The following is a 27987-nucleotide window of genomic DNA, read 5'->3' on the forward strand; positions in this document are numbered from 1 at the left end:
GTAAAAAGTGCTCTTCACTGACGAGTTGCAGTTTTGTCTTGCCAGGGGTGATGGTTGGATTCGCGTTTATCGTCGAAGGAATGAGTGTAACACAGAGGCCTGTTCTCTGGAGCGGGATCGAGGTGGAGGGTCCGTCATGGTCTAGGGCGGTGTGTCACAGAATCATCGGACTGAGCTTGTTGTCATTGCAGGCAATCTCAATGTTGTGTGTTACAGGGAAGACATCCTCCTTCCTCATGTGGTGCCCTTCCTGCAGGCTCATTCTGACATGACCCTCCAGTATGACAATGCCACCAGCCATACTGCTCATTCTGTGTGTGATTTCCTGCAAGACAGGAATGTCACTGTTCTGTGTTCTGTGTTCTGCTATGGCCAGCGAAGAGCCCGGATCTCAATCCCATTGAGCACGTCTGGGACCTGTTGGATCGGAGGATGAGGGCTAGGGCCATTCCCCCCAGAAATGTCTGGGAATTTGCAGGCCTTGGTGGAAGAGTGGGGTAACATCTCAGAGCAAGAACAGGCTAATCTGGTGCAGTCCATGAGGAGGAGATGCACTGCAGTACGTAATGCAGCTGGTGGCCACACCAGATACTGACTGTTATTTTTGATTTTGATCCCCCCTTTTGTTCAGGGACACATTCAATTTATCTTAGTCACATGTCTGTGGAACTTGTTCAGTTTATGTCTCAGTTGTTGAATCTTGTTATGCTCATAAAATATTTACACGTTAAGTTTCCTGAAAATAAACCCAGTTGACAGTGAGATGACGTTTCTTTTTTTGCTGAGTTTATTAAGCTGCAATATGTAACTTTTTGGCCAACCACCAAATTCACAAAGACGTTAGTTATAGATCTGTCATTCTCAATGAAAGCAAGTCTCAGAAGCAGTAGATATGTTCTATGTGCGCTATTTGTATGCGTCAATTAAGTGTATTTTTGCTTCTTGAACTTTTGGTTTTGTACACCAGCTTCAAACAGCTGAAAATACAATATTTTTGGTAATGGAGAAATATATTTCACAGCAGTTAAGATCGTACAATGATTCTCTACACTACATAACTGAAATTATGCAAACTTTTAGAATTTTAGCAACCAGGAAATGACGGAGCACCTTTAAATATAAATAATCATAGACATGTCCTGTCTAAATAAAGCCCTTAATGTAAGCATCCAATAACATGAAGAAAAAAAATACATCGAGATATCAGAAACCTGTATTGCCCCTGTCCAGCCCTCACTGCGTCTGCGCAGCTCGCTCTATGCGTCAACGTCTTCTGACGTTTGCAGCAGAATCCAGGAAGTGAGGAGTCGCTTGTTGTTTTTGGCGATTGATAGTCCTTTCACATTTTATTTGTTACTTTTCGCGGGCCAAAAATGGCGACTTTTATTTCTGTCCCGTTAAAGAAGTCGTCTGAAGTCGAACTAGTTAAACCGCTCTCGAAATTCGTTACGGCGACATACCCAACGGGCGAGGATCAAGCTGAGTATATCCGATCCGTGGAGGAGTTGAACAAGCTGCGCAAGAGTGCTCTGGGGAGGCCGCTCGACAAACACGAAAGCTCGCTGGAAATCCTCCTGAGGTTTGAAATACTGCCGCACTGACGTAACTAGCTAACTCCAGCTAGACACCTAACAGTTAACTAGCTATTTCACCTGTTTGGAAATGGCTGGGCTACTAGTTAACTCCATTGCCGCACCCTGAAATTCTCGGAAGCAGTTTTTCCTTTTGAGTCATGTGTTTAACAATTTATGAAAAGTTAACGCATTGACAATCAATGTCCATGTGATGCTACTGTAATGGCTCAATAACGATTTCTACATGTGAAATGAACCTGCTGTCAATTAGTAAAGTAACTAGCTAGCTTGTTTAGCTAGCTAGTTAACTAACTTCCATGTTAGCCAATTCCAATAAACATTAGCTTAAAACAGTGACAATTAAGTAATGGCTATTTCCTTGCCAGAAGTTACCGACCCTACAAGCGTAATGGTAGGGTATGTATTTTCTGACAGGGGTATTTCCCAGCTGTCATCCTCATGAGTCAGTTTGACCGGCCCCAATATCAAATTTGAATGTGTCATTGTCAAATTATCTAACCTCATCAAAATCTCCATGTTTCTAGCTAGTGTTTATTGATATGTTATTACAACATTATACAAGTAATGTTAGTTTCAGGAGGGTTACGCGGGGGTGGTTTCAGGATGGCTAACATTACCTCCTGTGCCATAAAGACTCGGACCCCTTGGAAGGTCCCTCACTATCGCTTCTTGATAGATACTCAACTGATCCAAGATCTAGGTGGGAGGATGCAACCCTACACATAACTTTCAGAGTAGAAGTAGGCTATGCTATATAATGTACATTTAATATAGTCTGCCTGCCTCGGAGGCATTATTCAGCTAAATCCGAGCCATCTCATCTAACAAGAATACCCACACTGGGAGATGGTAGGAATGTTTTGCATAGAGTTCCATGGAGGAAACTGGACTGTTATTTGGTTAACAAACCTCCTCTACCCTACCAAAGATGTGTCTCCAGTCCTGTGTGATATCACCACACGTATCTTGGAGTGGTGACCTATTGACTTTTCTGATTTTCTTTCCTCAGTTTCTCCAGCCAGTCATCTATTCTATACAGTAGGCTACTAGTGATATGAGCAGGATTTAGACTTTGCTCCCCTGTATAGAATCAATTGACTAATAGTTTAGCATTGTATTGTCCACAAAGCATTATTTAATACTAGTGCGTTACAATAGAGCCTTGGCATCTCTGTTTGCTGTAAGGAGTGTTTGCTGGAGGAACTTATTCAATGTTAGCATAGGCTTCCTAACTACAAGATGGGATAGGGACATGCTATTGCTGGCCTACAGTATGTTAGCGTTCAGGCTACGCTTTGCTATACAGAGTGGGTAGATGCCTAGGAGGTGAGTCTTAGCATTGTAGCCTCTTAGCTCTCAGCTCATGTACAGAGTGAGCCATGTGCCAGGTAGCTATGGCAACGGGCCTTGTATTCCATATCCCTTTCACAGCTCTGCAGACAGACTGCCATTGTGTCAGCAGCAGTGGTCTAGTCACCAGCAGACCTGTCTAGGACAGAACTCTAAACTGTAAAAAATTATTTGTTTTCCATCAAATACTTGAGGTTCGCATGTTCCACATTAACTACCCCGGTGTAATGGATCCAATGGAAATGTACCCAAAAATGCAAACTCTGTATGTACTTTGGTCCCATATGTACTTTGGTCCCTACCAGGGATGTACTTTGTTCCCTACCAAGTAGTCACAGCCTTGCTAATCTTAGTGTAACCATTGTTTGTACCTAAAAACCTTCAGTGCACCCACCTAGCGACCGCTCTTCTCCTCCCTCTCCCGTTCTCCCTACACTTCTAACCCCCCCTCTCCTTATTTTCCCATTCTCTCACTGCACTTCTGTAAGTACTCCTCATTCCCTCCTTCCTTCACATTCTTTCATTGCCTCTCTGACCTGAGAGTCAACTATAGTACCAGGTTTGTTCCGCCAATTAGGTGCCTTTTGACCGAGACGCAATTAGGGATGCACGATATATTGGTGAACATATCGGAATCGGCCGATGTCTAGTTTAACACCCGATATGCAAAACCATGTCACAGCTGACGTGCATACCTATATAACAAAGGTACATGACGTAATGATGCCACGTACAATTTTGAGCTATAAGTGCAACACAGCATTCCTAAACTAGCCCACAATGTCTGCTGTGTGGCTCGAGCAGTCAAGTCAAAATTTCAGCGTAACAACTCAAAGGTGAAATCTATTAAAGCCAAGATAATGGAATTCATTGCCCTTGATAATCAAACGTTCTCTGTCGTGGGTGATGTTGGCTTTCGCCAACTGGTCGAGCACCGATTAACAATACCAAGTGTGCAATTTTTTTCGATGTTGCCCTACCGGAGTTACACAGTAATAGCATCACTGCTATGAGCTTCACAACATATATACACTGCTCAAAAAAATTAAGGAAACACTAAAATAACACATCCTAGATCTGAATGAATGAAATATTTGAATGAAATACTTTTTTCTTTACATAGTTGAATGTGCTGACAACAAAATCACACAAATTATCAATGGAAATCAAATTATCAACCCATGGAGGTCTGGATTTGGAGTCACTCAACATTCAAGTGGAAAACCACAATACAGGCTGATCCAACTTTGATGTAATGTCCTTAAAACAAGTCAAAATGAGGCTCAGTAGTGTGTGTGGCCTCCACGTGCCTGTATGACCTCCCTACAACGCCTGGGCATGCTCCTGATGAGGTGGCGGATGGTCTCCTGAGGAATCTCCTCCCAGACCTGGACTAAAGCATCCGCCAACTCCTGGACAGTCTGTGGTGCAACGTGGCGTTAGTGGATGGAGCGAGACATGATGTCCCAGATGTGCTCAATTGGATTCAGGTCTGGGGAACGGGCGGGCCAGTCCATAGCATCAATGCCTTCTTCTTGCAGGAACTGCTGACACACTCCAGCCACATGAGGTCTAGCATTGTCTTGCATTAGGAGGAACCCAGGGCCAACCACACCAGCATAATAACTACATAATTGACTGTTGCTATCGAAGTCATTCTAAAGGATAGGTTTAACAGGGCAAATTAAGTATAACCATACTCCTATAAGTAATATCAATAATAATATTTAGTCCTATATAGCCTTTTACAAGGGGTCTGAGGATCTCATCTCGGTACCTAATGGCAGTCAGGCTACCTCTGGCGAGCACATGGAGGGCTGTGCGGCCCCCCAAAGAAATGCCACCCCACACCATGCTGGAAGATGTTGCAGGCAGCAGAACGTCCTCCACGGCGTCTCCAGACTGTCACGTCTGTCACGTGCTCAGTGTGAACCTGCTTTCATCTGTGAAGAGCACAGGGCGCCAGTGGCGAATTTGCCAATCTTGGTGTTCTCTGGCAAATACCAAACGTCCTGCACGGTGTTGGGCTGTAAGCACAACCCCCACCTGTGGACGTCGGGCCCTCATACCACCCTCATGGAGTCTGTTTCTGACCGTTTGAGCAGACACATGCACATTTGTGGCCTGCTGGAGGTCATTTTGCAGGGTTCTGGCAGTGCTCCTCCTGCTCCTCCTTGCACAAAGGCGGAAGTAGCGGTCCTGCTGCTGGGTTGTTGCCCTCCTACGGCCTCCTCCACGTCTCCTGATGTACTGGCCTGTCTCCTGGTAGCGCCTCCATGCTCTGGACACTACGCTGACAGACACAGCAAACTTTTTTCTTTTTTTTTAACCTTTATTTTACTAGTCAGTTAAGAACAACTTCTTATTTTCAATGACGGCCTAGGAACAGTGGGTTAACTGCCTGTTCAAGGGCAGAACGACAGATTTTGTACCTTGTCAGCTCGGGGATTTGAACTTGCAACCTTTCGGTTACTAGTCCAATGCTCTAACCACTAGGCTACACTGTCACATCTCGCATTGATGTGCCATCCTGGATGAGCTGCACTACCTGAGCCACTTGTGTCGGTTGTAGACTCCATCTCATGCTACCACTAGAGTGAAAGCACCGCCAGCATTCAAAAGTGACCAAAACACCAGCCAGGAAGCATAGGAACTGAGAAGTGGTCTGGTCACCACCTGCAGAACCACTCCTTTATTGGGGGTGTCTTGCTAAATGCCTATAATTTCCACCTGTTGTCTATTCCATTTGCACAACAGCATCTGAAATTTATTGTCAATCAGTGTTGCTTCCTAAGTGGACAGTTTGATTTCACAGAAGTGTGATTGACTTGGAGTTACATTGTGTTGTTTAAGTGTTCCCTTTATTTTGTTGAGCAGTGTGCTATGGAACACCGTTTGAGTCTTTGCGTGTCAAAATGATACAGTAGTATAGTTAAATCTGTACAAAAAAAGTCAACAAGCAAGCAAACACACATTCTTATTTTCAATGAAGGCTTAGGAGCGGTGGGTTAACTGCCTCGTTCAGGGGCAGAAAGACAGATTTTCACATTGTCAGCTCGGGGGATCCAATCTTGCAACTTTAACTAGTCCAACGCAATAACGACCTGCCTCTCTCTTGTTGCACTCCACAAGGAGTTACGCGAATGCAGTAAACCAAGGTAAGTTGCTAGCTAGCATTAAACTTATCTTATAAAAAAAACAATCCATCATAATCACTAGTTAACTAGATATTATCAAGCGTGTCCTGCGTTGCATATAATCTGACTGAGCATACAAGTATCTGACTGAGCAGTGGTAGGCAGAAGCAGGCGCGTAAAGATTAATTCAAACAGCACTTTTGTGCGTTTTGCCAGCAGCTCCTCGTTTTGCGTCAAGCATTGCGCTGTTTATGACTTCAAGCCTATCATCTCCCGAGATGAGGATTGTGTAACCGAAGTGAAATGGCTAGCTAGTTAACCCTCGCTAATTTTCGTTGTGTTGCTGGTTCGAGCCCAGGGAGGAGCGAGGAGAGGGACGGAAGCTATACTGTTACACTGGCAATACTAAAGTGCCTATAAGAACATCCAATAGTCAAAGGTTAATGAAATACAAATGGTATAGAGGGAAATAGTCCTATAATTTCTATAATAACTACAACTTAAAACTTCTTACCTGGGAATATTGAAGACTCATGTTAAAAGGAACCACATAAAAGGAAGCACCATATGTTCTCATGTTCTGAGCAAGGAACTGAAACATTAGCTTACTTACATGGCGCACATTTTACATGGAACATATTGCACTTTTACTTTCTTCTCCAACACTTTGTTTTTGCATTATTTAAACCAAATTGAACATGTTTCATTATTTACTTGAGGCAAAATGGATTTTATTGATGTATTATATTAAGTTAAAATAAGTGTTAATTCAGTATTGTTGTAATTGTCATTATTACAAATAAATAAATAAAAAAATCGGCCGATTTAATCGGTATCGGCTTTTATGGTCCTCCAATAATCAGTATCGGCGTCGAAAAATCATAATCGGTCGACCTCTAGTCAATACTGTTGAAACTATTTCATCTGGGGTTTTTATTTATTTTTACACATTTAAATATTTGTAGCTACTTTTTAAGTAAATTCCTGCACTCAACTTGTGCAATACATTAGGAGATAAAGAAGATTGCGTTCTTAATTTCACCTGTCACAATTTTTCATTATGAAGCTTACTAGTAGTCCCCAGTTACGTGGTGTTTGTTTACAAGCACACAAGGACGGAAGACTGGAGCCTTGTGAGTCACTCACAGCATGTTCCAGGTGGTCTAGTTACAGTATAGAGTTCACAAATGTTCTCCAACTATGTATCTTATATCTATTAAGTCAACTGTCTAAAATTCACTAAATGCTCTGCAGTTGTCCATTTGGTTTGTTCATTTAGAAGCTATCTAGCTAAGTGGTTAGCTTCTTCCAAAATCAAGCTTTGCTTGGAAACAGTAGAGAATGAATCAAGAGCCTTGCTGTCTAATACAGTGCATTCGGAAGTATTCAGACCCCTTCACTTTTTCCACATTTTATTACGTTACACACTTATTATAATGTGTAATAAAAAAAAATCCATATCAATCTACACACACTACCCCATAATGACAAAGCGAAAAAAAAGTTGTTTAAACATTTTTGCAAATGTATACAAATAAATCAAGTATTCAATAATCAGACTCTTTTGCCAGGTCACAGTTGTAAATGAGAACTTGTTCTCAGCTAGCCTACCTGGTTAAATAAAGGTGAAATAAATAAATAAAAATATGATACTCAAAATTGAGTTCAGGTGCATCCTGTTTCCATTGATCATCCTTCAGATGTTTCTACAACTTGATTGGAGTCCACCTGTGGTAAATTCAATTGATTGGACATGATTTGGAAAGGCACACACCTGTCTATATAAGGCCCCACAGTTCACAGTGCATGTCAGAGCAAAAACCAAGCCATGAGGTCGAAGGAATTGTCCGTAGAGCTCCGAGACAGGGTTTTGTCAAGGCACAGATCTGGGGAAGGGTACCAAAAAAATTCTGCATCATTGGCTTTCATCATTCTTAAATGTAAGAAGTTTGGAACCACCAAGACTCTTTCTAGAGCTAGCTGCCTGGCTAAACTGAGCAATCTGGGGAAAAGGGGATGTGGTCATGGAGGTGACCAAGAACCCGATGATCACTCTGACAGCGTTCCTCTGTGGAGATGGGAGAACCTTCCAGAATGACAATCATCTCTGCAGCGCTCCACCAATCAGACCTTTATAGTAGAGTGGCCAGACGGAAGCCACTCCTCAGTAAAAGGCACATGACAGCCCGCTTGGAGTTTGCCAAAAGGCACCTAAAGACTCTCAGACCATGAGAAACAAGATTCTCTGGTATGATGAAACCAAGATTGAACTCGTTGGCCTGAATGCCAAGCGTCACGTCTGGAGGAAACCTGGCACCATCCCTACGGTGAAGCATGGTGGTGGCAGCATCATGCTGTGGGGATATTTTTCAGCGGCAGGGACTGGGAGACTAGTCAGTGTCGAGGGAAAGATGAACGGCGCAACGTACATAGAGATCCTTGATAACCTACTCAGGACCTCAGACTGGGGCGAAGGTTCACCTTCCAACAGGACAATGACCCTAAGCACACAGCCAAACAACACAGGAGTGGCTTCAGGATAAGTCTCTGAATGCCTTGAATGGCCCGGCCAGAGCCCGGACTTGGACCCGATCAAACATCTCTGGAGAGACCTGAAAATAGCTGTACAACGACTCTCCCCATCCAACTTGACAGCGCTTGAGACGATCTGCAGAGAAGAATGGGAGACAATTCCCAAGTACAGGTGTGCCAAGAAAACTAGTGGCTGCCAAAGTTTCTTACTGAGTATAAATAAAACAATATTTACATAAGCATTCAGCAGGTAGCCTAGTGGTTAGAGCGTTGGACTAGTAACCCGAAAGATCCCTGAGCTGACAAAGTTCAAATCTGTCGTTCTGCCCCTGAACAAGGCAGTTAACCCACTTCATAGGCCATCCATTGTAAATAATAATTTGTTCTTAACAGACTTGCCTAGTTAAATAAAGATAAAATTTTGTATAAAAATACAAAATTCCAGAGTATCCTGGTATGGCACAAGGCAGGTATGAGAATCTGGATTCCGCCCAAGCGTAGTTGGTCAGTAACACAGTCAATAACATCTCTCTCTTCTGTAGGTATTATGATCAGCTGTGTGCCGTGGAGCCAAAGTTTCCCTTCTCTGAAAACCAGGTACATATAACCTCTCATCCACTCAATACAAAATACACACTGTTGCTGAAAACAATAGAATACAGTATGTGTCTGTGTGGTACAGAGAATCACGTCACACATGATACGCTAATAAAAAATAAGGTTTGTCTGATAATGTTGCTAATCTCTCTTTCTGTGTTCCTGCAGCTGTGTCTAACCTTCACATGGAAAGATGCCTTTGATAAGGGCTCACTGTTCGGGGGCTCAGTCAAACTAGGTACGCTACACACACACACACACGAGGCTTGCGGGCATGGCTGTTCCAGTAGGTGTAGGAAGCAGTAATATTGTATGATGTGTGTTCGCTCCTTGTCTTTTTCAACATATCAAGGTTTCCGTTCCCCGGATTTTGGCCGATCAAATAAATTAAAAGACGATAAATTCAATCGTATGCTGCCAAATTGCCCAGGGCTGCCTATCATAAACCCAGATTTTGCGCTTCAGCACCATTCTCTCACTCATTACACTCTGCCTTATGTACATGCACCTGCTGCTAAGGAGAGAGGAGCTTTGGCCTAGGCTACTGTTGATTGCGAAGATGGAGACCTTTTTAATTTAAGTAAAAGTAAAGTTGGAGAGTATGCCTACAAGGGGGAATGTCCTCCGTATGGACAAGTTTTAATATTGTAGGTGTCAAAGACGAGAGAAATGTTGGTGTGGCTTCTGTGCAACTCGCTCATTGTTATTATTTTAGGCCTATTTAGTCATCTAAACCAGTTCTTTAAATATGCCAAACATGTTTTGTTTCATTCTGTTGTAATTTTCTTTAGCTAAATTAAGTTCCAACTGTAATGTTGTGTTTGCCACAACACAACATTTGTATTTTCCCTATGAACAATGGCTAGACTTAATTACTTTTGGTCTGGCTATTACACTGCCGGCCTATGATATGAAGGCACTGCGTTCCGGCAGTCCAACTGACTTGCACTCCTTGAACTTGATGCGAGGAAGAATGTTCTAAGCCTACCATAGTTATTCCTGTAATCTAACAATAATGCTTATCTTTATAAAAAAAAATCTGATAGAACATGTACGAATTAGCTGTACAGTCGTGGCCAAAAGTTAAGAATGACACAAATATTAATTTTCACAAAGTCTGCTGCCTCAATGTCTTTAGATATTTTTGTCAGATGTTACTATGGAATACTGAAGTATAATTACAAGCATTTCATAAGTGTCAAAGGCTTTTATTGACAATTACATGAAGTTGATACAAAGAGTCAATATTTGCATTGTTGACCCTTCTTTTTCAAGACCTCTGCAATCTGCCCTGGCATGCTGTCAATTAACTTCTGGGCCACATCCTGACTGATGGCAGCCTTGGCTGAGAAGCAACCCCACACATGAATGGTCTCAGGATGCTTTACTGTTGGCATGACACAGGACTGATGGTAACACTCACCTTGTCTTCTCCTGACAAGCTTTTTTCCGGATGCCCCAAACAATCGGAAAGGGGATTCATCAGAGAAAATGACTTTACCCCAGTCCTCAGCAGTCCAATCCCTGTACCTTTTGCAGAATATCAGTCTGTCCCTGATGTTTTTCCTGGAGAGAAGTGGCTTCTTTGCTGCCCTTCTGGACACCAGGCCATCCTCCAAAAGTCTTTGCCACACTGTGCGTGCAGATGTACTCACACCTACCTGCTGCCATTCCTGAGCAAGCTCTGTACTGGTGGTGCCCCGATCCCGCAGCTGAATCAACTTTAGGAGACGGTCCTGGAGCTTGCTGGACTTTCTTGGGCGCCCTGAAGCCTTCTTCACAACAATTGAACCACTCTCCTTGAAGTTCTTGATGATCCGATAAATGGTTAATTTAGGTGCAATCTTACTGGCAGCAATATCCTTGCCTGTGAAGCCCTTTTTGTGCAAAGCAATCATGACGGCACGTGCCATTTGCATGGCAAAGAGGGACTTTGCAATTAATTGCAATTCATCTGATCACTCTTCATATCATTCTGGAGTATATGCAAATTGCCATCATATAAACTGAGGCAGCAGACTTTGAAAATTAATATTTGTGTCATTCTCAAAACATTTTGCCACGACTGTATATATCTGTATAGCAGACGCAGTAGCCTATCTGACAAGGATAAAGAAATAATGTCCTGTGATCATTCTGCCATTATATCTCCATCTCTCTCTCTCTCTCTCTGGGGCTAGGACTAAGCTTTTCTTTCTTCTATATTTATGGTGCTGGATGAGATGGCAGCCATTTTACGGGCTCCTAACCAATTGTGCTATCTTGTGTGTTTTTTCACGTTATTTGTTACTTATTTTGTACATAATGTTTCTGCCGCCGTCTCTTATGACCAAAAAAAGCTTCTGGATATCAAGACAGCGATTATTCACCTCGTACTGGACAAATGTTTTTTTCTTTAACGTGTCTACATGCAAAGGATTTACTTCAGACACCGGACAAGGCCCAAATTCCCGTCATTCGCATGAAGAAGAGACAGAGATTTCGGGGACGTAGGTCGGTGTGCCTTGTAAGGATCCGACGGCGAGTGTGTAGTCCGAATGAGTAGGTGTGTCCAAACTTTTGACTGGTACTGCACATACCCCAACCAGAAGCCATGGATTACAGGCAACATCCGCACTATCTAAAGTAGAGGTCGACCGATTAATCGGAATGGCCGATTAATTATGGCTGATTTCAAGTTTTCATAACAATCGGAAATGTGTATTTTTGGGCGTCTTTTTTTTTTTTTATATATATATTTTTTTATTTATTATTATTATTATTATTATATTTTTTTTATTTTTTTTTATTACACCTTTATTTAATCTTCATTTAACTCGGCAAGTCAGTTAAGAACACATTCTTATTTTCAATGACGGCTTAGGAACGGTGGGTTAACTGCATCGTTCAGGGGCAGAAAGACAGATTTTTACCTTGGCAGCTCGGGGGATCCAATCTCGCAAATTTAAAGTTAACTAGTCCAACGCAATAACGACCTGCCTCTCTCTCGTTGCACTCCACAAGGAGACTGCCTGTTACGCAAATGCAGTAAGCCACGGTAAGTTGCTAGCTAGCATTAAACTTATCTTATAAAAAACAATCAATCATAATCACTAGTTAACTACACATGGTTGATGATATTACTAGATATTATCTAGCGTGTCCTGTGTTGCATATAATCTGACTGAGCATACAAGTATCTGACTGAGCGGTGGTAGGCAGAAGCAGGCGCGTAAACATTCATTCAAACAGCACTTTCGTGCATTTTGCCAGCAGCTCTTCGTTGTGCATCAAGCATTGCGCTGTTTATGACTTCAAACCTATCAACTCCCGAGATGAGGCTCGTGTAACCGAAGTGAAATGGCTGGCTGGCTAGTTAGCGCGTGCTAATAGCGTTTCAAACTTCACTCGCTCTGAGCCTTGGGGTGGTTGTTTCCCTTGCTCTGCATGGGTAATGCTGCTTCGATGTGGTGGCTGTTGTCGTTGTGTTGCTGGTTCGAGCCCAGGGAGGAGCGAGGAGAGTGACGGAAACTATACTGTTACACTGGCAATACTAAAGTGCCAATAAGAACATCCAATAGTCAAAGTTTAATGACATACAAATGGTATAGAGGGAAATAGTCCTATAATAACTACAACCTAAAACTTCTTACCTGGGAATATTGAAGACTCATGTTAAACGGAACCACCAGATTTCATATGTTCTCATGTTCTGAGCAAGGAACTGAAACGTTAGCTTTCTTACATAGCACATATTGCACTTTTACGTTCTTCTCCAACACTTTGTTTTGGCATTATTTAAACCAAATTAAACGTTTCATTATCTACTTGAGGCTAAATAGATTTTATTGATGTATTATATTAAGTTAAAATAAGTGTTAATTCAGTATTGTTGTAATTGTCATTATTACAAATAAAAAAATATATATATCCAAAAAGTTTGAATCGGCCGACTAATCGGCATCGGGTTTTTGGTCCTCCAATAATCGGTATCGGCGTTGAAAAATCATAATCGGTCGACCTCTAATCTGAAGGGTAGAGCTGCCACTTTCAAGGAGTGCGACTCTAACCCGGATATTTATAAGAAAGCCCGCTATGCCCCACCACCAACCATCAAACAGGCAAAGCGTCCGACGCTTGTCGGATGTGGCAATGCTTGCAAACTATTACGAACTACAAAGGGAAGCACAGCCGCGAGCTGCCCAGTGGCACAAGCCTTCCAGACGACCTAAATGACTTCTATGCTTGCTTCAAGGCAAGCAACACTGAAGCATGCATTAGAGCACCAGCGGTTCCGGAAGACTGTGTGGTCACGCGTTCTGTATCCGATGTGAGCAAGACCTTCAAACAGGTCAACATTCACAAGGCTGCAGTGCCAGACGGATTACCAGGATGTGTACTGCGAGCATGCGCTGACCAACTGGCAAGTGTCTTCACTGACATTTTGAACCTCTCCCTGTTCAAGTCTGTAATACCAACATGTTTCAAGCAGACTACCATAGTCCCTGCGCCCAAGAACACCCAGGTAACTTCCCTGAATGACTACCAACCCGTAGCACTCACGTCTGTAGCCAGGAAGTTCTTTGAAAGGCTGGTCACGGCTCACATCAACACCATTATCCCAGAAACCCTAGACCCACTCCAATTAGCATATGGCCCCAACGGATCCACAGATGACGCAATCTCTATTGCACGCCACACTGCCCTTTCCCACTTGGACAAAAGGAACACCTACGTGAGATTGCTATTCATTGACTACAGCTCAGTGTTCAACACCATAGTGCCCTCAAAGCTCATTACTAAGCTAAGAACCCTGGGACTAAACACCTCCCTCTGCAACTGGATCCTGGACTTCCTGACAGCCCGCTCCCAGGTAGTAAGGGTAGGTAACAACACAGCTGCACCATTGAGTTGCATCACCACCTGATATGGCAACTGCTCGGACTCCAGGCACCCTAGTCATAGACTCTTCTCTCTACTACCGCATTTTATTTATTTATTTATTTTTACCTTTATTTAACCAGGCAAGTCAGTTAAGAACAAATTCTTATTTTCAATGACGGCCTAGGAACAGTGGGTTAACTGCCTGTTCAGGGGCAGAACGACAGATTTGTACCTTGTCAGCTCAGGGGTTTGAACTCGTAACCTTCCGGTTACTAGTCCAACGCTCTAACCACTAGGCTACCCTGCCGCCCCATGTCAAGTGGTGCAGGAGTGCCAAGTCTACGTCCAAAAGGCTTCTTAACAGCTTCTAACCCTTAACTCCTGAACAGCTAATCAAATGGCTACCCGGACTTGCACTGACCCCACCCCCATTATTTACGCTGCTGCTACTCTCTGTTTATTATCTATGCATAGTCACTTTACCTCTACCTGTACATATTATGGCGCTTTCATATATATATGTACATATTACCTCGACTAACCTTGACTCTGTACCAGTACCCCTTTATATAGCCTCGCTACTGTTATTTTATTGTTGTTCTTTTAACCATTTTTAAATGTAACTTTTTATTTATATTGTACTTTTTTAAACGGATTAAGGGCTTGTAAGAAAGCATTTCACTGTAAGGTCTATTCAGCGCATGTGACAAATCAAATTTGGATTTGATCTTTTTAATATTAATTTCATACAGTAGATACCTATAGGCCTATGCATGCAATGCCCTGATGCATTTTGTGATCAGATCTCTGACAGCTGAACCGTAAGGTGGACAATTGATATTTGAGGAAAGTTAAAACCAATAAAACAGACTAAAGTTCTGCATATGCTAAACATCGAAACACAAGGGATAGTGTTTTTGTAATTTGTTAAAAGGCTGGTTTTAAGGACACGTAAGTGTGGCTCATTTGGCCAATATCCCTTGTTTATTGATTGTGCTGGCTGCGTGGATGGATGCCCTAATGGGTTACTTTCCCAATGCAGATGGATGACCGGTACAGTTCTCAAATGTCATCTTTCAGGTCACTTGTCCGGTGCCAAATGTTCCTAATGGAAACCCTGCAACCTAAATGATTACCTGTCTGTGGCATGTGTAGAGCTGGGCCGGCGTGTGCTATCTCCCAGCGAGAGGTACCTCTGTAACCCTATTGTGAGGTATGTCAGCCTGATGAACAGGTGTGTGTGTTTTAGCCCTGGCCAGTCTGGGCTATGAGAAGACATGTGTGTTGTTCAATGGAGCAGCGTTGGCAAGTCAGATCGCTTCAGAACAAAACCTGGACAGCGATGAAGGACTGAAGGCCGCAGCCAAATACTACCAGGTACTACTATAGTAATGCTACAATACTACCAGGTTCTATAGTAACACTACTATTTATACCACATCTAATTACTACAGTACTACAAATACTACAGCCAAATACTACCAAAATCTATAGTAATACTGATATTACTACCAGGTATTGCTACAGTACTGCTAATGATATTACAGCCAATGACTACCTTTTTTATAATAATACTTGAATTCTACGTAGTAATAATATAACCAATAACCCCCCCCCCCCTGTCTGTCTGTCTTTCCATCTCTCTCTGTCATACACTCTCTCTCCCTCCTCCACCCCCTTCAGTTGGCAAGTGGAGCATTTGGTCACATTAAGGACACAGTGCTGTCGGCTCTGAACAGAGAGCCTACAATGGACATTTCTCCTGAGACCGTAGGAACCCTCAGTCTCATCATGCTGGCTCAGGCACAGGAAGTCTTCTTTCTCAAGGCTACTTCAGGTACACATATATGTCACACACACATGGTATACCCACACATTGCACGTGTGTGCATAAATCAAGTAACCATGGTATCGTTTGCCCTACAGATAAGATGAAGGACGCCATCATCGCTAAACTGGCCAATCAGGCGGCAGATTTCTACAGCGATGCCTTCAAGCAGTGTCAGTACAAAGAGAACCTGCCCAAGGTATGTGTGTGTGTGTGTGGGGATAACACTCAGGGTGTGGAACTTTCCCCATTTCTCTCGTTTCACTATCTCTGTTCTGATTGGTTGTTTACCATACAGTCTCCATTCTGATTTGTTATTCACTACCTGGGCTGTTTTCTCATTGGTTGTGCTTGTTCACTACTTGGGCTGTATTCTCAGTGGCGCTTTCACCGTCTCACCCCCGTTCTTATTGGTCTCTCACTACCTAATAATGAGCTTCTGAAATTATGTGTGTTTGAAATCTGACCGACCTGTCTTACTACTAAAAGACACACACAGACACACACACACACGTGCTCTGGGGTGGGAATACATGGGCTGGACTTTGCAGACACACACACACTACTTTGTAATAAAGTTTGGGTGAATGTTGCAGAAAGATTAATCACTCACTGTTCTGTTCTCTCTCCCGTTATCCTCCGCTCTCTGCATCCCTCATGGTGGTGTGTGTGCCTTGTGTTCCTGATTTGGCTTCTGTGACGTGAAACTCGTTCGTGATTTGCTCTTGGCGGTGTTGTTCTTTGGTTTTCCCTTTGTTTGCATGTATGTGTTTTGGTTTGCCCCGTGTGCGTGCGTGTGCGCACTGCTCTGTGGTTGCTTCTCCCTGGTCAGTGTATTTATTTCCAGGAGGTGTTGCCGGTGCTGGCAGCTAAACACTGCATCATGCAGGCCAACGCTGAGCTACACCAGTCTATCCTCGCCAAGCAGAAGAAACACTTTGGGGAGGAGATCGCTCGCCTGCAGGTACACACCAGTGTAGCCCACCTGAAAATGTAGTGATTTTCCTATGACCAAATACAGTGGCAAGAAAAAGTATGTGAAACCTTTGAAATTACCTGGATTTCTGCATAAATTTGATATCAAATTTGATCTGATCTTCATCTAAGTCACAACAATAGACAAACAGTGTGCTTAAACTAAAAACACACAAATTGTTGTATTTTTGTCTAGACATTCTGAAATTCACTAAAGCATCCCATGTATGTAACTTTAGTCTTTCACTTTTTTTTATTTTTTATATTGAATACATAATTTAAAAATTCACCGTGTAGGTTGGAAAAGGTATGTGAACCCCTAGACTAATGACTTCTCCAAAAGCTAATTGGAGTCAGGAGTCCACTAACCTGGAGTCAAATTAATGAAATGAGATTGGAGATTTTGGTTAGAGCTACCCTGCCCCGTTTAAAAACCACGCACAAAATTTGAGTTTGCTATTCACAAGAACCATTGCCTCATGTGAACCATGCCTCGAACAAAAGAGATGTCATAAGACCTAAGATTAAGATTGGTTGCCTTGCATAAAGCTGGAAAGGGTCACAAAAGTATCTCTAAAAGCCTTGATGTTCATCAGTCCACGGTAAGACCAATTGTCTATAAATGGAAAAAGTTCAGCACTGTTGCTACTCTCCCTAGGAATGGCCATCCTGCAAAGATGACTGCAAGAGCACAGCGCAGAATACTCAATGAAGTTAAGAAGAATCCTAGTGTGTCTGCTGAAGACTTGCAGAAATATATGGAACATGCCAACATCTCTGTAGACGAGTACGATACGTAAAACACTAAACAAGAATGGTGTTCATGGGAGGACACCACGGAAGAAGTCACTGCTGTCCAAAAAAAAACTTGCTGCACGTCTGAAGTTTGCAGAAGAGCACCTGGATGTTCCACAGCGCTACTGGCAAAATATTCTGTGGACAGATTAAACTATAGGAACACAACACTGTGTGGAGAAAAAAAGGCCCAGCAAACCAACATCAAAACCTCATCCCAACTGTAAAGTATGGTGGAGGGAGCATCATCAGGGTTTGGGCTGCTTTGCTGCCTCAGGGCCTGGACAGCTTGCTATCATCGACAGAAAAATGAATTCCCAAGTTTATCAAGACATTTTGCATGAGAATGTAAGGCTATCTGTCCGCCAATAGAAGCTCAACAGAAGTTGGGTGATGCAACAGGACAACAACCCGTAAGTAAGACAGAAGTAAATCTACAACAGAACGGCTTCAACAGAAGGAAATACACCTTCTGGAGTGGCCCAATCAGAGTCCTGACCTAAACCGGATTTAAAATGCTGTGGCATGACCTCAAATGAGCTGTTCACACCAGACATCCCAAGAATATTGCTGAACTGAAACCGTTTTGTAAAGATGAATGGTCCAAAATTCCTCCCGTTGTGCAGGTCTGATCCGCAACTACAGAAATCGTTTGGTTGAGGTTATTGCTGCCAAAGGAGGGTCAACCTGTTATTAAATCCAGTTCATATTTTTCCTACCTGCACTGTGAATGTTTACACGGTGTGTTCAATAAAGACATGAAAACATGTAATTGTTTGTGTGTTATTAGTTTAAGCAGACTGTGTTTGTCTATTGTTGTGACTTAGGTGAAGATGAGATTTTCTGACAAATTTATGCAGAAATCTAGGTAATTCTAAAGGGTTCACATACTTGTTCTTCCCACTGTAAACACAACCACTCAACCAAGGTACTCATACATTGTTTTCTATTCTCTCCTTCCCTCCATCCCTGCAGCATGCTTCAGAGCTGGTGAAGACGGTAGCATCTCGCTATGATGAGTACGTCAGTGTGAAAGACCTTAGTGATAAGATCAGCCGTGCTCTGACCGCAGCTAAGAAGGACAACGACTTCATCTACCACGACCGCGTCCCTGAGGTCAAAGACCTGGAACACATCGGCAAGGCAGCGCTGGTCAAGGCTACCACCATCACACCTCCGCTCAGCGCCAAGTTCACTGGTGAGAGACCGAATACACACACAACCACTCGGCACCAAGTTCACTGGTGAGAGACCGAATACACACACAACCACTCGGCACCAAGTTCACTGGTGAGAGACCGAATACACACACAACCACTCGGCACCAAGTTCACTGGTGAGAGACCGAATACACACACAACCACTCGGCACCAAGTTCACCTGTGAGAGACCGAATACACACACAACCACTCGGCACCAAGTTCACTGGTGCGGGGAGGCATACTTTTGCTTTTTGTGTAGATGTCTAAAAGAGTTTGTAAACGTGTGGGTTAGTTTCTGACGTGTGTGTCTGTATAGACTTGTTTGAGAAGATGGTGCCCATGGCTGTGCAGCAGAGTATGAGTGTGTACAGCCAGAGGAAGGCTGAGACTGTCAACAGACTGGTAGGAACCATGAGGGAAGCTACTAACCTCTGCAACGGGTATGGATGTTACTTTGATCATTTAACAATTGAATCGTTATTTTTTTCTACTCTATTGATTTCAATACATTATCAACACAGTCAACAGCACCCGGTTAAGTCATCATACACTGAGTGGACAAAACATTAAGAACGCCTTCCTGATATCCCCCCTTTTGCCCTCAGAACAGACTCAATTCGTCAGGGATGTTGGCCCATGTTGACTCCAATGCTTCCCACAGTTGTGTCAAGTTGGCTGGATGCCCTTTGGGTGGTGGACCATTCTTGATACACACAGGAAACTGTTGAGTGTGAAAAACCCAGCAGTGTTGCAGTTCTTGACACAAACCGGAGCGTCTGGCACCTACTACCAAACCCTGTTCAAAGGCACTTTAATATTTTGTCTTGCCCATTCACCCACTGAATGGCACAATCCATGGCTCAATTGTCTCGAGGCTTAAAAACCCTTCTTTAACCTGTCTCCTCCCCTTCATCTACACTGATTGAAGTGGATTTAACATCAATAAGGGATCACAGCTTTCACCTGTTCAGTCTGTCATGGAAATAGCAGGTGTTCTTAATGTTTTGTACACTGTGTAGGTCATATTTATTGGTGGTGATTTGCGTTAATAACTAAACAGCGTGTTGGCATGTCTATATTGATCATGTATTGATCATTTAACAACAGTGTCCTGGCATCTCTGAACCTGCCTGCGGCTCTGGAGGACCTGTCTGGAGATTCTATCCCACAATCCATTATTGAAAAGGCCCATGCCATCGTCCAGCAGGGGGGGCTGCAGAGCATAGAGCAGCTGATCAGAGACCTGCCGGAACTACTGACACGCAACAGAGAGATCCTGGATGAGGTGTGTGTGTATACACACACACACACACACACACACACGTGTTCGTATTAGAGGTTGACCGATTATGATTTTTCAACCCCGATACCGATTATTGGAGGCCCAAAAAAGCCGATACCAATTAATCGGCCATTTAAAAAATATATATTTTTTAATAATGACAATTACAACAATACTGAATGAACACTTATTTTAACTTAATATAATACATCAATAAAAATCCATTTAGCCTCAAATAAATAATGAAACATGTTCCATTTGGTTTAAATAATGCAAAAACAAAGTGTTGGAGAAGTAAAAGTACAATATGTGCCATGTAAAAACGTTTGAGTTCCTTGCTCAGAACATGAGAACATATGAAAGTTGGTGGTTCCTTTTAACATGAGACTTCAATATTCCAAGGTAAGAAGTTTTAGGTTGTAGTTAATATAGTATTTATAGGACTATTTCTTTCCATACCATTTGTATTTCATATACCTTTGACTATTGGATGTTCTTATAGGCACTATAGTATTGCCAGTGTAACAGTATAGCGTCCGTCCCTCTCCTCGCCCCTACCTGGGCTCGAATCAGGAACACATCCACAACAGCCACCCTCGAAGCTGCGTTATCCATCGCTCCACAAAAGCCGAGCAAGAGCAAGGGGAATAACTACTCCAAGTCTCAGAGCGAGTGACGTTTGAAACGCTATTAGCGCACACCCAGCTAACTAGCTAGCCATTTCACATCGGTCACACCAGCCATTAGGCTGATAGGCTTGAAGTCATAAACAGCTGTGCTTGCGAAGAGCTGCTGGCAAAACGCATGAAAGTGCTGTTTGAATGAATGCTTACGAGCCTGCTGCTGCCTACCACTGCTCAGTCAGACTGCTCTATCAAGTCATAGACTTAATTAGAACATAATAACACACAGAAATACGAGCCTTTGGTCATTAATATGGTCGAATCTGCAAATTATCATTTTGAAAACAAAACTTTTGTTATTTCAGTGAAATACGGAACCTTTCTGTATTTTATCTAACGGGTGGCATCCATAAGTCTAAATATTGCTGTTACATTGCACAACCTTCAATGTTATGTCATAATTACGTAAAATTCTGGCAAATTAGTTTGCAATGAGCCAGGCTGCCCAAACTGTTGCATATACCCTGACTCTACGTACAATGAAAGCAAGAGAAATGACACAATTTCACCTGGTTAATATTGCCTGCTAAACTGGATTTCTTTTAGCTAAATATGCAGGTTTAAAAATATATACTTCTGTGTATTGATTTTTAGAAAGGCATTGGTGTTTATGGTTAGGTACAGTTGTCCAACGATTGTGATTTTTTTCGCAATTTTGCTTTTGTTAAATCATCCCCCAGCTTTGCATCGATTATATGCAGCACAGGACACGCTAGATAAACTAGTAATATCATCAACCATGTGTAGTTATAACTAGTGATTATGATTGATTGTTTTTTTATAAGATAAGTTTAATGCTAGCTAGCAACTTACCTTGGTTTACTGCATTCGCGTAACAGGCAGGCTCCTCGTGGAGTTCAATGAGAGGCAGGTGGTTAGAGCGTTGCACTAGTTAACTGTAAGGTTGCAAGATTTGATCCCCCGAGCTGACAAGGTAAAAATATGTTGTTCTGCCCCTGAACAAGGCAGTTAATCCACCATTCCTAGGCCGTCATTGAAAATAATAATAATTGGGCAAATCGGCGCCCAAAAATACCGATTTACGATTGTTATGAAAACTTGAAATCGGCCCTAATTAATCGGCCATTCCGATTAATCGGTCGACCTCTAGTTTGTATACCCATGTGTAATGTGTGTGTGTGTTTGTAGTCTCTGAAGATGCTGGATGATGAGGAGTCGACAGACAGCGAGCTGAGATCCAAGTTCATCCAACGCTGGAACAGAAATCCCTCTGGAGACCTCTACAAACCACTCAGAGCGGGTACACACACTCACACACCTATTCATGCCTACACACACATCCAAAAACAAACATACTGATATGTGTGGTGTTGTGTACTACCTTGGAATCAAATGATAATTATTTCTGCTTCTCTACCTCCGGCGGTCCAGAGGGGGGTAACTTCCGTAGCGTGTTGGACAAGGCAGTGCAGGCTGACCAGGTGGTCAGAGAGCGTTATAATGCACACTGTGAAATGATCGCTCTCCTCTGTAAACCTGAGGCTGAACTCACCGCTGCCATACCTTCAGCCAACCCTGCTAAGACATTGCAGGGCAGCGAGGTGAGGGATTGTGTGTGTGTGGGTGGGTGTGTGTGTGTGTGTGTGTGTGTTCTAACTATGTATTCTCTCTCCCTCTAGGTTGTGAGTGTGTTGCGTTCCCAGCTGTCCCAGCTAGAGGTGGTGAAGAGAGAGAGGGAGGTGCTGGAGACGGAGATTAAGGGCGTGACCTTTGACATGTCCTCCAGCTTCCTGACGGCTCTGGCTCAGGACGGGGCCATCAATGAGGAGGCACTGTCAATGAGCCAGCTGGACCAATCATACGGCAGCTACAGCCAGAGGGTTCAAGCCAGCCTCCGCTCTCAGGAAGAGCTGTTGGGCAACGTGCAGGTAGGATACAGACACAGAAACACACTCGCCTAAACAGCCCTATACGCAATTTCCACAAATACTTTTTCAGATGTCGAGAAATGTTACTTTAATGATTCTCTCCTTCCATCTCTACCTGTTGATTATCTCCCCCCAGGCATCTCACCAGGAGTTCTCCAGTCTGAAGCAGTCCAACTCGGAGGCTAATGATCGTGAGGAGGTGTTGAAGAAGCTGGCCTCGGCCCACGACAGCTACATTGAGATCACCAGCAACCTCCGAGAAGGCACCAAGGTAACTGTCGCCTAGGGAACGTCAGGGAGGGTTGTTTCTAGGGAATGGGTGGGTTGTCCAGGGAAAAGGAGGACTGTTTCTAAGACAGTGTCACCCAACAATACAACAACAACAAAAATTCTAACCCCCTGAAAAACACAACAGGTTGAACTTGACAAGGGCTTGATGATTGGATGACTTTGGTTGTCTCTCAATCTGACCAATCACCTTCTCGCTCTCTGTAGTTCTACAATGACCTCACCGAGATCCTGCTGAAGTTCCAGAACAAGTGCAGTGACATCGTCTTCGCCCGCAAGACAGAACGGGATGAACTGCTGAAGTATGTGGTGGTGATGTCGTCTCAATAACGATGCTTCAGTTGTTATGAATATTTGTAATAATCACTGTATTGTGTTATTAGTGAAATATCATTGATTACGTGATTGGTGATTTATGTGAACTAGAAGTGACCATGACGAGCAACTGATGTTGGGGTTGCCTTGGTGACCAATGACTGACATTTCTGTTGTTGTGGTTACCCACCCAGGGATTTGCAGCAGAGCATCGCCAGGGAGCCCAGTGCCCCGTCCTTCTCTGTCCCCGCCTACCAGACTAACCCCACCCCCACCGCCACTTTACCAACCCCCGCACCAAGGACTGTCTTCGTAAGTAGCCAATCACAGCTGGGTGGCTCCTCCCTCCAGCCCAATCAGAGGGTAGCTCTGTTCCAATGAGGATTCAATTAAACTTGCTTCACTGGGTGGGCGAAATTTGCATCGGGTGAAAGTGGTTGCATTCATTTGTAACCGAGGTCTCCCGGGTGTGAGTTGTGTGCCCCTTTCAAAGCCGATGGCGAAGTTGGCTCAACAGAGTGACGTATGTGAGGCACGTGGAGTATTGACTTACGATTTGCATTTCCACATGCTAAAGTGTTTGCTCTTGATAAAATTAACATATGTGCTTTATCTTACCAAGGAAAACTAGTTTGAAAATTAAAACATATATTGTATGTTTCTGAACGATGCACCATGCTGCCTTGTTGACAATGACTGTTTGATTTGAGCAGTTTTACCTGGTCTTGACGGGCCATAGCCCGGTTCAGCCTGACGAACTCCCTCAATCACAACAGAGACATGACCGTAATGTTGTCTCTTATTGTGACGTTGTAAAAATATCCTGTTTCAAACAATCAGTGAAATGTTTGTTAACCACTTTACATCAGCAGTTGTCACAAGGTTTACTATTGATCTGTTTTGACTATGATTTTTAGTGACCTCTGATCTTTCCCTCTTCCATTTCCAGCAGCCTCAGCAGCCCCAGGCGAAGGCCCAGCCTCCCGAGCGGCCCCCTCCCCCTGCCTTCACCCCCCAGGCCGCCTCCGCACCAGGCAACCCTCCCAGTAACCAGCCTCAACCAGTAAACCCCCCACCTATGGCCCCTCCCTCACAGGCCCAGGGACCGCCTTACCCCACATACCAGGGATACCCCGGGTGAGTCAATCAAATCAATCATTATCCTTATTGTCCCAGTTGGCTGTGTGTGTTGCACAACTGTAGCCCGTCTGTTGTTCATCTCACTATCCCTGTCTTCTCATTTTCATACACACTAACCTCTCTTTCTCTGTATCCTCAGGTATGCCTACCAGATGCCTATGGGTTATAACCCGTATGCAGCGTACAGCCAGTACAACATGCCCCCCACTATGCAGCCTAACATGCAGCCCTACGTCCCCTATCAGCAGGCCCCAGCACCCGGACAGGGGGGCTACCCTGGAGGGCCCTCCACACAGCAGCACCCCTACACCTACCAACAGCAGCCCCAGCAACCACCACCACAGCCATACTACCCACAACAATAACTGCTCTCTCACTCCTCTCCTCCATCCCTCTCCTCTGCTATAGCTACTCCGACCGACAGCAGAAACCATGCTACTACGCCCAGCAATAACTCCTCAATCTCTCTCTCTCCCTTCTTCCTCTGCCTTACTTACGTTGCACTTCTAGCACTCCACCTTTGCTCTCTCCCTCTCCCTTCTCTCCCTCTACCCTCTCTCCCTTTCTCCTCTACCCTCTCTCCCTCCCTCCTCTACCCTCTCTCCCTCCCTCCTCTACCCTCTCTCCCTCCCTCCTCTACCCTCTCCCTCCCTCCTCTACCCTCTCCCTCCCTCCTCTACCCTCTCTCTGCTCTACCCTCTCTCTCTGCTCTACCCTCTCTCTCCCTCTCTGCTCTACCCCTCTCTGTCCCTCCCTCCTCTACCCTCTCTCCCTCCCTCCTCTACCCTCTCCCTCCCTCCTCTACCCTCTCCCTCCCTCCTCTACCCTCTCCCTCTCTGCTCTACCCTCTCGCTCTCCCTCTCTGCTCTACCCTCTCTGTCCCTCTCTGCTCTACCCTCTCTCTCTCCCTCCCTCCTCTACCCTCTCTCTCTCCCTCTCTGCTCTACCCTCTCTCTCTCCCTCTCTGCTCTACCCTCTCTCTCTCCCTCCCTCCTCTACCCTCTCTCTCTCCCTCTCTGCTCTACCCTCTCTCCCTCCCTCCTCTACCCTCTCCCTCCCTCCTCTACCCTCTCTCTCTCCCTCCCTCCTCTACCCTCTCTCTCTCCCTCTCTGCTCTACCCTCTCTGTCCCTCTCTGCTCTACCCTCTCTGTCCCTCTCTGCTCTACCCTCTCTGTCCCTCTCTGCTCTACCCTCTCTCTCCCTCTCTGCTCTACCCTCTCTGTCCCTCTCTGCTCTACCCTCTCTCTCTCCCTCCCTCCTCTACCCTCTCTCTCTCCCTCTCTGCTCTACCCTCTCTCTCCCTCTCTGCTCTACCCTCTCTCTCCCTCCCTCCTCTACCTTCTCTGTCCCTCTCTGCTCTACCCTCTCTGTCCCTCTCTGCTCTACCCTCTCTCCCTCTCTGCTCTACCCTCTCTCCCTCCCTCCTCTACCCTCTCCCTCCCTCCTCTACCCTCTCTCCCTCCCTCCTCTACCCTCTCTCCCTCCCTCCTCTACCCTCTCCCTCCCTCCTCTACCCTCTCTCTCTCCCTCTCTGCTCTACCCTCTCTGTCCCTCTCTGCTCTACCCTCTCTCTCTCCCTCTCTGCTCTACCCTCTCTGTCCCTCTCTGCTCTACCCTCTCTCTCGCTCTTCTTCCATCCCTCCCTCTACATACTCATCTACGAACCAGCTCCTCTTTATTTTTATTTTTTTTCATATTATTTTTCTAATTATTGCTTTAATTCTTTAAGTCCTAACTTTTCTTCCTGCTATACCTGACTTCCTGCTATGGGCCTAGGTCAAAAATATACAGGTTAGGATAAGAGGATTCCATAAGTCTTTGCATGAATGCATAAAAATTCTAAACAATGGGACTAGCAATGCGAGCCAAAATGACTGGAAGTGAATTTTAGCAGGAGAGAAAGTTTGCCATCAAGTGGAAAATTAACACAATTGTAGTGAATTTCAGCTAACTAGTGAGCAAACACATAGCATAACTGTTTTACTGTCATTCTATTCATTTAAATGTGTTTCTAGTTATCTACAGACCCTTTATTTTTCTGACCGATTGTCACATTTTCAATGCTAATCCTGTAGAATCAGCAGTGGCGCTGGTCCAATTAATTTGTTTATTTTCGAATGCTGCCGCATGGAATTATTGATTATTGCGTTGTCCTAACCTGTATATACTCGGCCTAGATATAGAACACTAGAGGAGCTGCATGTCATTCTTGGATGAGGAGGGCGTGGCATGATTCCTTATTTGGGAGCGAGTGGGAGGGGTCACATTCAATGTCACTGAATGAAGAACCTGAGGACCCAGGGTGGTATTCAGTAGGGAGAAAAATTTTAGAAACGGAATGAAATGGGGGTTTACAGCTTGAACTTTTTGCAATAAGAGAAGCAATTCTTCCTTGTCTGTTTTCAAACCGTTTTGCTACTGAATACGACCCAGCTACGATCACTCAGCTTAACGCCTGGCGCTTCTATAACAACTATATCATATTTTTGTAATGTATAATACTTATGTAATAATAATAATCGGTTTTTCTAATTTAGATAAGGACTGTTGGAGATGCACTCTCGCTGTCTCTGTTCTGTCTCCCTCTCAATTATCACTCCTCTCTCTATCACTCCCCTCTCTCCATCACTCCTCTCCTCTCTCTCTCTGTGGGGATGTGTCTTTCTGTTTTACAATCAGAGTAAAGCTGTAAATGGCTGTAGATGTTTTTCTGGGATAAAGGTTATTATATATAAAGACTGTGGTTAACCCAACAACACAGTGTTTCTCTTTGGTTCTAATGTGATTAAAACACCTCTGCATACCAGACACCTGTGTGTGTGTGTGTCTGGGTATTTTACTTTCTGCTGAACATATTCTTTAGTTTTCAGCACCATAGACACATACCATTTATACATCCTTGCCCAGTCTGCTAAAAGCTACTGATACAATATTCTACATTGTTGCTGTAGTTAAAGGTAGTAGCCAACAGAGGGCAGGTATTTTTATTTAACTTGGCAAGTCAGGTATGAACAAATTCTTATTTACAATGACGGCCTACCAAAAGGCCTGCTGGGGGCCAGGGATTAAAAATAAATACTATATATATATAGTACTACATAAAGATATATATATAACACTACATAAAGAGACCTAAGAAAACAACAGCATGGTAGCAACACATGACAACACAGGATGGTAGCAACACAACATAGCAAGGTAGCAACACATGACAACACAGGATGGTAGCAACACCACAAAACATGGTACAAACATTATTGGGCACAGACAACAGAGACAATGCGTCACGCAAAGCATCCACAACTGCCAATAAGAGTGTCCATATTTGAGTCTTTGAATGAAGAGATTGAGATAAACCTGTCCAGTTTGAGTGTTTGTTGCAACTCATTCCAATCGCTAGCTGCAGCAAACTGAAAAGAGGAGCGACCCAGGGATGTGTGTTCTTTGGGGACCTTTAACAGAATGTGACTGGCAGAACAGGTGTATGTGGAGGATGAGGGCTGCAGTAGGTATCT

At 43.9% G+C, this 27987-nt stretch overlaps 1 protein-coding gene across 3 annotated transcripts; it reads left to right on the top strand.

Moving 5' to 3' along the window:
• Nucleotides 1-1269: 1269 nt before the first annotated feature.
• On the top strand, nucleotides 1270-27280 carry pdcd6ip (programmed cell death 6 interacting protein). Of its 3 annotated transcripts, none has more exons than XM_031793243.1 (18): nucleotides 1270-1579; nucleotides 9157-9211; nucleotides 9380-9449; nucleotides 15324-15451; nucleotides 15758-15911; nucleotides 16001-16101; nucleotides 16735-16866; nucleotides 18648-18870; nucleotides 19191-19314; nucleotides 19982-20159; nucleotides 21989-22100; nucleotides 22232-22401; nucleotides 22480-22728; nucleotides 22865-22999; nucleotides 23224-23318; nucleotides 23526-23643; nucleotides 24281-24468; nucleotides 24611-27280. In XM_031793243.1, exons 1-18 carry the CDS (start codon nucleotides 1374-1376, stop codon nucleotides 24834-24836), a joined length of 2664 nt encoding a protein of 887 aa, XP_031649103.1. In that variant the 5' UTR covers nucleotides 1270-1373; the 3' UTR covers nucleotides 24837-27280. The 3 variants fall into 3 exon arrangements, with proteins under 3 accessions (XP_031649103.1, XP_031649104.1, XP_031649106.1); XM_031793244.1 differs by having other exon boundaries at nucleotides 24284-24468; nucleotides 24611-25093; XM_031793246.1 differs by having other exon boundaries at nucleotides 16750-16866; nucleotides 24611-25093.
• Nucleotides 27281-27987: the final 707 nt, after the last annotated feature.

Source organism: Oncorhynchus kisutch, linkage group LG17 (assembly GCF_002021735.2).
Source record: "Oncorhynchus kisutch isolate 150728-3 linkage group LG17, Okis_V2, whole genome shotgun sequence".
NCBI classification, from domain to species: Eukaryota; Metazoa; Chordata; class Actinopteri; order Salmoniformes; family Salmonidae; genus Oncorhynchus; species Oncorhynchus kisutch.